General features: G+C 50.7%; 2 protein-coding genes across 2 annotated transcripts; both read left to right on the plus strand.

Annotated features, from left to right (window-relative positions):
• The first annotated feature begins 759 nt into the window (after nt 1–759).
• Nucleotides 760–1699, plus strand: LOC105811620 (neutrophil defensin 4-like). The gene is made up of 2 exons (XM_012645871.1): nt 760–931; nt 1587–1699. The coding sequence occupies exons 1-2, from the start codon at nt 760–762 to the stop codon at nt 1697–1699; spliced, it is 285 nt and encodes a 94-aa protein (XP_012501325.1).
• A 5171-nt stretch (nt 1700–6870) lies between these two features.
• Nucleotides 6871–9183, plus strand: LOC105811621 (neutrophil defensin 4-like). Its single transcript, XM_012645872.1, has 3 exons — nt 6871–6907; nt 8301–8483; nt 9071–9183. Exons 2-3 carry the CDS (start codon nt 8312–8314, stop codon nt 9181–9183), a joined length of 285 nt encoding a protein of 94 aa, XP_012501326.1. The 5' UTR covers nt 6871–6907; nt 8301–8311.
• The last annotated feature ends 1410 nt before the right edge of the window (nt 9184–10593 follow it).

Genomic DNA, 10593 nt, shown 5'->3' on the forward strand with positions numbered 1-10593 from the left:
TGATACCGTCACCTTGACTATGCTCACCTACATTCAACGGTTGCCCTCGCCGCCGCGTTCCCTCCGGGGGGCGCACACGCTCCTGCTTGCTGGTCACTGCGGAGCCCGGTCACACGAAGTTTCCCTGTGATTTTGACTGTGTGTCTTCCAGGGGCGACGAGCTGGGTTCGGTGAGGTGGTCGCCAGAGCTCCTGCTTCTGTTCTCCCCTGATGCCCTGCTCGCCCCCCGATGGCCTCTTTGCTATTTCTTCTCCTTAGCCAGACGGGGAAGATGGTGAGAACAGTGACAACACCCCTCAGGAGGGGGGTAAAGCCCCTGAATCCTGCAATGATTTAACTGTCTGCTTAATGGGGTCCAGGTCTGCCCAGGGACTAGACCCCCAGAGAGCAGCAGGCCCATCTTCAGAAAATCAGAGGCATTTGTCCTCTGAGCTTATTGCATGAAAGGACCGTTTCTTTTCTTTTTTGAATATTAAAAAGTAAATATTCCAACAGATGGGAAGCAGGAAAATGCAACATGGTCCTTATCATCACTATCAGCCTGGACCCAGGACACACACTAAACACCCAGACCCGCTGTGACGAAGCTGCGGGGACAGAGGAGCATCAGGCCAAGGGCAGCCCTCACCCTCCCGGGCAGATGCTCACCGGCCCTCCCTGCAGGCTGGTCTCGCGCCTCCTCCCACAGACCTATAAACAGGGCTGACTCCTTGCTGCACACACTCGCCTCCTGCTCTCCCTGCTCCAGGCGACCCCAGCATGAGGACCCTCGTCCTCCTCGCTGCCCTTCTCCTGCTGGCCCTCCAGGCCCAGGCTGGGCCCCTGCGAGAGAGAGCTGAGGATGCCCCAGCCCAGGAGCAGCCTAGGGCAGAGGACCAGGACATGGCCATCTCCTTTGCAGGGGACAAGATCTCAGCTATCAGAGTTGCAGGTGAGAGACCCCCAGCACTGCAGAGTTGGCGCATCTAGAGAGGAAACCCAGATTCCTCTAGAATCAGTCCCAGCGCTGGCTCTGTGTCTTCAGGTGATCACCTCCCCAGGCCTCCGTTTCCTCCTGTGTATATTGATAAGAAAGAACCATATGATATGAAGACACCTTTTTACTCTAAAGATTTTTGCTTCTACGACAATTCTGTGAAATCCACTAATGTCATGATATGTAGAAACATGGTGGGCGTCTCTGCTGCGTCACGGAAGAGAGCCCAGGTTAAAAGAAACATGTCTTAACATGGTCTCTTAGAGGAGCTTTAGAAACTGGAGACAGGCCTAAGGGCGTGTTCAGACATGTGTGTGTGTGTGTGTGTGTGTGTGTATGTGTGTGTGTGTATGTGTGTGTGTGTGTGTGTGTGTGTGTGTGTGTCATGGGCAGGGGAGCAGAGTGGGGAGAAAATGGGACTGGCTCTCGGATCTTGCTGTGCCCAGCACTGCGTCTGTGTTTATTCCTGTTGATTGGGATGATCAGTTCTGCCGCTGTGATGTCGCCAACACGAAGAACCCGATTATCCACCGAGTTCCTGCACGGGAATTCCCTTTACCACCCGCCTCCACCCCAGCCCTAGTGCCCGATGCTCTCTCTGTGTCCCCAGGCTCAATCAGGGACTTGTCCTGCTCCTGCAGAAGAAGAAGATGTCGTTTTCCAGAGACCGTCTCTGGGACCTGCCTGTCCGATGGCGACCAGTACCCATTCTGCTGCCGCTGAGCACCGAGAACAGAGAACAATGAGTTCGTCGTGTGCTTCGAGACCTAGAAGGAGACTCTCATTCCTCCTGTTCCTTGTCCCCCACTTCCCTTCCTCATCTCAAATAAAGTCCCTGTAGCAATTTCCCTGTGTTTTAACGTTTTGACATTTGGTATGTGTCTTAGCAGAGACTCCTTGAAATGCAAGTACTAGAATTTTAATTCCAATATTTTAAAGGAAATACTGTTTTAAATTCTAGGATTGCCGGGGGTGGACCTAGACTTCTCACAGAAATTGATATTAACACTGGAACGATGTTCTGGATCTCTTCACCAACTTTGTCTTTCACCGTGTGTCACTTGGATGTGAATCTCTCCTGACCACAACCGTCACTTGTCAGACAAGGAACCATTGTCAGCGTCACATGTACGCAGTCATCACATTGCCATTTCTCAGGAGAGACCTTATGTTTCCGGAACTGTTGGAGTTTTACTGAATACACCTAGATCACACATTTGCCTTTTAAGCCCTGCGTTGGTGTCAGCTCCGTGGAAACAAGCTTAGTTGAGATTAGAACGTGCAGCCCACCAAGACACGATGAGTAGAACAGGAAGCACGGGGGCAGCACACCGGTAAGAAGTCAGCATCAGTACTTTCCAGACATATCAACTAAAATCTGAATTTTACAATCATAAAGTTGTCCTCGCACACACAAAACGTGCGTGCACACTTCCGCGACTGCTCTTCGCGACATGCGCTCTCTCTGCCTTAAAACTGCAGAGAAACCGGCTCTGCCTGTGAAATACAGCTTCCGAGGGCTACCGGCAAAAGGGAAGCGAGGGAGAGCATTTCCCCGGGAACCCGTGTCCCTGTTGGCGCTGCAGGTGCTGAGGTTCTGACACCTGGAACATCATGCACAGGTGTAGGGGAAGGCAGGACAAGTGGGCGTGGGGAATGAGTAGGAGTCCTGGCTCAGGTCCACAGTCATCCTAGGATGCCTTTAGCGCCCCCTGCTGGTAAGCCCAACCGGTGCCCACCCCAACACACGCACACATTTGGGGACTGAGTCCTCAGCAGCTTGTCTTCCTCTCTTCCAAGAGGACACGCTCGCTGCCCACACCTGGGGTCTCCATGGGGCCAGTCTGACGTCTAGGTGAGCTGTGATGTGACTCTTCCTCCTGGTTCTTGTCTCTTTCTCTCCCCTAGACACTCACTGACCCTCAAACACTCGTCCAACGTGTCCTACAAACAGCCTTTCAGGCCCTGAGCACAGAATCCTGGGGAGGAGTCCAGTGCCAGCCTCTGCATCTGCTCTGCACCTAGCAGTTTCAGCTTGTGATTCCACAGCATGTGTCTGAAAATAAAACTATCTGTACAACCCATGGCCACTCTTATCAGTGTGGACACTGGTAGAATGCCCCAAGGAGTCCAAAAGTGACAGAGAGACTGCAGTTTGCAAAGAAAGGGGATAGGGGTAAAGTGAGAATATTCACCATGTTTGACTCAATCTGATGGGCCCAGACACTGCTGTGACCACCAACACCACCAGCAGCTTCCCAGCCCCAGGAGAAGGGAGCAGGTGTCCTCCACGTCCACTCCATGCTGACTCTGAGCAGGTCTCAGCCCCAGACGCAGGGTCTCCCTGTCTGAAGATGCAGCCCAGGGGTCTAGGCACCCCACTGAGACCCTGCCCAGCTGGGGAAACACAACACAGAGCTCAGGGAGGACAGAGTGGGTCTGTGTCTGACAAAGAAGTGGTCCCAGCTTCTGGTCCCTTGTGTAGATGTGAAAGTTACATATTGGGATCAGGGTGTCAAGGCCACACACCTTCCCTGCCTTCCTGTACCTGCCACTGACTTGAGGTCATGAGGTCCCGGAACTAACTCTCTGTATTGTCCTAACTGTCCCCTGGGCCAGGCTGACCCCATCTCAGGGCATCTGCACCTGCCTCCCTCCCCCAGCCCCTGGGTCTCTGCTGCAATTTCAGTTTGTCCCTAAGGTCTTTCCCAATTTCTCAATGGTAAGTTGCAACTAGTTCCCCTGGGAACCTCAATGCCCTTCTTCCCTTTATTTTCAACTGCAGAAGTTGAACCCGTCTCACATTCTATACATTTGACTATATACTTGCTGTAACATTTTTCTCCCTAAACTAGGAGGGGAGCCGCGTGTTTTGCTCATCCTGGTACCGAAATGACTGCAAGACACATAATAGGCGATCAATAAATTAATTCTGATTGAATTAATTACTTCCAACATCATATGATATTAGAAAATTACATTATTTTTACTAAACTGCACAGAAGAAAGCCAAAATCTAAAAAGCTAAAGCAGTTTATATATCTAGTTTGTGTGACTGCTACCTTTAAAAAACTAATCAAAATCACTTAAGACTGAAATACAGGAGAATAACACGGGAACAGTCGGCTTCATGCATTACTAGGACTTTAGAAAGAAGGAAGAGACCATCGTGGTTGGGTGTCAGGGAAACAGTTCATGGTGACTCTCAGAATGAAACACACAGGATGTTAAAACGTGGGTAAAGGGAAAGAAGGGGCAGAGCAGCATTTTAGGAAGAGAAAACGGTATCAGGACAAGAGAGATGCAGGGTCAGGGCCCGATTCCATTGGACGTGGAGGAAACGAGGATGCGAGAGAGAAGATGGAATCGAGTTCCAGGCTGACGTGCTCAGGAGCATCTGTGAATTCCAGGGCAGGGCAGATGTGGATGGGACATGCGTGTCCACTCAGCGTGAATGCAGGCGCACTGGGGCGTCACGCTCCGCTGTCGCTACGACAACTGAATTGAGCGATCAGAGATTCAAACCTAATGACAGAGACGGTGGGGAGATGTGTGACAGTCTCCCAACGACCAGGACAACTTGCCCAGAGTCAAATAAGACGTAACACTGATTGTTCTCATGCGTGTCCCCTGTGTGCTGACTGCAGACCTACAAGACCGTATCTGCCTTAAATAAGCAGCTCACATGGAAGGAGAGTGAAATAAAGAGTAAGTCAGACGTGGAGCATCCCTTTGAAATATCATCTTCCAGGGGCAAGTACCCTGTCTCTGTGCAAATATGGAGCCCAACGTCCGTAAGCTCAGATTAGCAAACACAGATGGGCTCAGCCCACCAGCGCCGCCCCCCCACCACCAACGCCCTCCGGTGCCACCCAGGCCTGCCCAGCGCCCGCGCTCTCCTGCTGCCCGTCATGGGCGCTGCTTCCGCCTCGCTCCCTACTGCAGCGTCCTGGTCCCTGTTGCAACGGTCTTCCATAAACGGTTCTTTGCCACTTCTCCGAAGCCTCTGGTGCAATTTTTCTTTTAAAATACAGGACATTGGCTTGTTGGTGTTGCTATTTTCTGTTTGTTTATTTGATATTCTAAACTCGGCTGACAACCTGACCAGAATGTAAGGATGAGAAAAGTACGTGTTCTCTTTCCTCTATTCAGTATGTTTTCCCTTTGCTTCTCAGAGCCCCATGCCTCGCCAGGGCACTTACGATCACAGGGAAAGGCTCTGCTCTCTAACATGGCCTGGCAGCTCCCCCTCCAGCCTCTCTGCACTGTGACCTCCTAGAGGACAGGGACCTGCCCTACTCTTTGTCCCAGCCCTGCACCACAGGGCCAACCCTAACTCCTGCCCCCAGCTAGAATTCCTCCATCTCTGAGCATCAGGGATGAAGCTCCGGGGCCCTCTGCCCTCCTGACCTACTCACCCCACCTCTCAATACTATCACCTTGGGTTTAAGATTCCAACATGTGAATTTGGTGGCAATCCACGGGAAAATCAGGCTGAGGTTGGTGCAGGGTGAACATGGAAGCGATGGTCTTGCAACGACGTTGAGATAGAACGCCTCTGTTGCTAAAACCCCTGAGCTCTGCCAAGGTGAGGGCGCAGACCAAAAAGAGAAGTGAAGGGGACCCCACGTGAAAAACCACCCTGTTCTAGTCAAGCTTTAGAGTTTGAGAATGACCTGGGGGGAGGAGCAGGCAGGACACAGGTGAGACCTTGGCACAGACTAAGAACCTGAGGGGCCCTGGGCTGCCCCATCCCAGCCACAGACTCGGGAGGAGGAAAGGACAGGAGCATGGCCCCCAGGGAGCCCTGGAGCAGCATCCCAGAGAAGAATGGGCCCAGGAAGGAGTGCTGCTCCCGCGGCCTGGCTGGGAGTCCTGGTGTCCTGGACAGTCCCAGGGACCAGAACCACTGAGGGGGAGCCTGCGCATCCCACTATGGCGTGTTCGTCCCGCTCCTGCTGGGCACAGAGTGGCTCTTAAGCCTGCCCAGAATTGGTCTGAGGACAGTATTGGCACACAACACCAGCTCATACAGGCTAATGACAATCTTTCTGCTGCCTTGGTGGCCGCCTGGAGGTCATTCTATGAGATATTGGTCTCACACAACAATCTCAGGAGTCCTTGGCCCCGATGGTCCTAGACACTCATTCAGCCTTGAGCTATCTATTAGCCAAAGCAAGGAGGTGTTTGTTCCCTCCAGGGAGCCACAGGCTGCGTTAACTCAGCGAGAGTCGAACAGGTGTCTTCCTATGAATGACACAATAAAGGTGGTGGACAGTGTCACCCAGGTGCTCTCCCACGTCCCTACCCTGCAGAATGGCTTTGATTTGCTTTCTCGGTTAGACGCCAGGTCCTGGGGAGGCTGGATGAGAACCAGATTCCAAATCCTCCTTGTGCGTACAATGGCATTTTGATCCTAGTCACTTTAACTACATGTACACTGGGATATGTAGATCCAGCTTTCCAGGTGGCTTTTAATATTCCCTTGGTCCAGGTGATTCAGCCTGAGCCAACAGCTCAGGCACAGTGGGCCCCACTGCCTTAGGAGTCATGGAGGAACCAGAGTTTCTTGCTGCCTGGGCTTGGCTAAGGCTGAGCAAGATAGATAAGGGGTCCCTGTGTGGAGCCCTGTTGTAACTCCAGCTTCCCGCCAAATTTCTCATCTCCCCTTGTAGCAAGAGTTGATTAAAGTACTCAATAGAACTGGACTCCAGCCTGGGCTACAGAGTAAGGCCTTGTCTCTATTAAAAAAAAAAAAAAAAGTAAAAAAAGTATCCAATAGAAATTAACCCACAAAATTAGGAAATCTCATCCCAAATGGCCCTTAAATAGGGAAGCCTCGTGTTTGTGCGTGGTTGCTGTTGCTACAAGAGACTTGGGACAGAGGACTGCTGTCTGCTCTCTCCAGCCACCTTCCAAGCCTGAAGATCTGTAAGTAACACAAAACTAAACTTTGACATTGTGATTTCCTTGAAGCCATGTCCACACCTGACCCCTGACTGTGAGGCCACCCCAGAGGGACCTGGTGTGTGAATCCTCAGCTGGTACACGTCTGTTTGGGCCTCTGGTGGTGCCACCAGCTATGTTAATAGAGAAACTCAAAAGAGTTTCGTTCAAAACACATGGGTCCTGATTGACATGTCCAATAAACACTACAATAGCTTCTTAAAACATTCTTTTATTTATATGTATCATAGATATAACATACCTAATAGATAAACATATGTATAATAGAAATGTCTATTCAGGCCTTGGCTGGTTTTATTTCAGATTATTTGTTCTTTGCTATTGAGTTGTTTGTGTAACTTGTATACTCCGATATCAACCCCTCATCCCATGCATGGTTTGCAAATACTTTCTCTTATTTTCTAGGTGCCTTCCACTCAGTTTATTGTTTCCTTTGCTGTGCATGTGCTTTATAGTTTCATGCAATCCCACTTGTCTATTTTCCTTTTATTGCCTGTTCCTTTGGTGTTGGATGTAGGGAAAAAATGCCCAGATCAATGTCAAAATGCTTCCTCCCTATTGTCCTTCTAGAAGTTTTACGCTTTCAAGTCTTATGTTTAGGTCTTCAATCCATTCTGAGTTAACTGTTGTACATGCTGTGAGATAAAGGCTCAAATGTATGAGACAGCAAATCGTAAGTTAGTATAATTAGATACACGCAATTCTGAATTATCACCGTACCTCAATAGAGTTGGGAGTAATAAACATTTTTTTAGCCTTAGACCAACTCTTTATCTGTATCTCACTGAGCTCATTTCACTGAAAGCCTGCTGAACTCTTTGTCCTCTGCACACTGGCCCCAACAGGAGCCTACACACCCCATAACCTCAAACACACCTTCACAAACACCTCAAAAACACACTTCACCCTGCAGTGAATTAGCTCACTAGTCCACTGGAATTCAAATGTGTCACCAGTGTCTAGATGCAGACAGCAGGAGGGCCTGTGTTGAGAAAGTAAGAGGCCATTTGTTCCATGAGGTCATTGAATTAAAGCCCTGTTTATTTTCTTTTGTGAATATTGATAAGTAAGTATTTAAGCTAGCGGGAAACAGGAAAAGCAGCAGTGTCCTTATTATCATCATCAGCTCATAGTACACACACTACAGTATAGATTCAGACCAGAGTGAGGCTGGGAGAACAGAGGAACATCTGAGGGACCTTGAGGGCACAGGCTGTCCTCACCCACCCAGCGACATGTGCACCTTCTCTGACTGAGCGGGTTAGAGGGGGCTTGTAGGTGTCTGCACCTCCCACAGCCCTGGAAACACAGCTGACTCCTCACTCCACACACTCCCCTCCTGCTCTCCCTGCTCCAGGTGACCCCAGCATGAGGACCCTCGCCCTCCTCGCTGCCCTTCTCCTGGTGACCCTCCAGGCCCAGGCTGGGCCCCTGCAAGAGAGAGATGAGGAGATCCCACCCCAGGAGCTGCCTTGGGCAGAGGACCCGGATGTGGCCATCACCATTGCAGGGGACAAGAGCTCAGGTGTCCCATTTGCAGGTGAGAGACCCAACTCTGCAGAGCTGGGGCGTCTAGAGAGGAAACCCAGATTCCTCTAGAATCAGTCCCAGCTCTGGCTCTGTGTTTTCAGGTGATCACCTCCCCAGGCCTCCGTTTCCTCCTGTGTATACTGAAAAGAAAGAACTAGATAAATCAAGAGACTTTTATTCCCCAAACATTTTTGACTCTATGACAATTCTGTGAAATTGACTGACTTTCTGCTATGTAGAAACATACCGGGGCGTGTCTTCTGCATCACAGACGAGAGTTCTACTGCAAGAAAAACACTTTCCACTGTCTATTATGGTAGCCTTAGAAAGTGGAGACGGGCCCAGGATGTGTTCAGACGTGTGTGTGATGGGGCAGCAGAGCAAAATGGTGGGAAAGTGAGAATGAGACGCTAATCCTGTGTGTGTCCAACACTGCTGTGTGTATTTATTCCCAATGACTGGGACCAATCATGCTGCCGGCTGTAATGTCACCAATATGACGAACCCACTCAACCCAGCGCATTACTGCACAGGGATTCCCTTTACCACCTCCTTTGCCCCCAGTGCTAGTGCCTGACGCTCTCTCTGTGTCCCCAGGCTCAACCAGGGGCTTTGTCTGCTACTGCAGAAGACCAGCCTGTCGTTTTCCGGACCGCGTCTATGGGTACTGCCTCTACCGTGGTGTCCGCTACGCATTCTGCTGCAGCTGAGCGCCGAGAACAGAGAACAACGACTTTGTCACATGCTTCGAGACCTAAAGGGAACTTTTACTCCTCCTGTCCCTTGTCCCCCACTTCCCTTCCTCAAATAAAGTCTTCATAGCAAGTTCTCTGTGTCTGGATCTCTTTGATGATCAAAATGTGTTTTAGTTGAGACCCTTTGGGATGGAAGTACCAGAATCCTAGATTAAACTTTTTAAACAAAATGCAATTTTGAAATCTAGGATTCTCAGGGATGAAAGTGGCTTCAGACACAAATTGATATGGAAGCGCCAATGACGCGGCTGCTCTCGCCATGAGCTTCCCCGTCTTCTCCCCCAGCCTCACGGGGGTTGGACTCACTCGCAGGGACACCCCCGTGTGTTACAGGAACAATCGCTGTCAGCGTCCAGTTCACACAGTTACAGCTTCTTTATGTCTAAGGAAAAACCTGAATCCCCTTTGTGAAAATGCTGGAGTTATACTGAATAGACCCAGCTCACATATCTGCCTTTTAAGACCTGGGTTGTATCAGCTCCGTTGACACAAGTTTAATTACGATTGGAACGAGTCTTTCAGGAAGACGCACTGCGTAGACAAGCACATAGGAGCACCACACTCACATGTAGGCGTCATCGGTATTATCCGGCCGTAGCTAGTAAATCCGGATAAAGTTGTCTGCACACGCACGCAGCTGCTCAACTGCGCTTGCACGCACTTGAGTTGCTTGAAAACCGAGAAGGTCCTTACTCTGCCTGTAAAATGCAGCTTCAGAAGTGCAGGTGGGAAGCGAAGTGAAGGAAAAGACTTCTCTGGGCACCCGGAGTCCTTGTTGGTGCCGCAGGTGCTGAGGACCTGGCACCTAAACACCGTGCACTTGGGTAAGTGAAGGAAGGAAACCAGGTCTGGGGACAGCCGGCAACAAGAGCACCCTCTTAGATCACAGAGTGTGCGCCGGGACAGGCGTGGCCCCCCCGCCACACACCCCACACTCGGCGTCTGTGTCCTTCTGAGCCTGTCGTCCTCTTCCTCCAAGAGGAAGCACTCACCGCCCAAACCCAGCGTCATCCTAGTGGGCTGTGATGTGACTCTTCCTCCTGTCTCTCCTCTTGTCCTTCCCAGACACTCGCCGCCCAGGAACGCTCCTCCAACGGGATCCGCAAACGCCCGGTGAGGAACTGGCCCTGCGGAGAAGCCCACCCGGAGCACTTCCGTTTACTCTGGATTTGGGTTTGGAAAAAGAGTCTCTCAGTTCAAGTCATGGCTACTGTTCATATGATCACGGTGCTCACTGGTAGAACGACCCCAAGGCACACAAGAGTGACACGGAGACCACAGTTTACTAAGACAGGGACAGTGTTTCCAGCAGGATGATTCACCATTCTCAGCAAAAACAATGTGAAGGGCCCAGACACTGCCGTC

Source organism: Propithecus coquereli, unplaced genomic scaffold, assembly GCF_000956105.1.
Source record: "Propithecus coquereli isolate 6110/MARCELLA unplaced genomic scaffold, Pcoq_1.0 Scaffold238, whole genome shotgun sequence".
Classification (NCBI taxonomy): domain Eukaryota; kingdom Metazoa; phylum Chordata; class Mammalia; order Primates; family Indriidae; genus Propithecus; species Propithecus coquereli.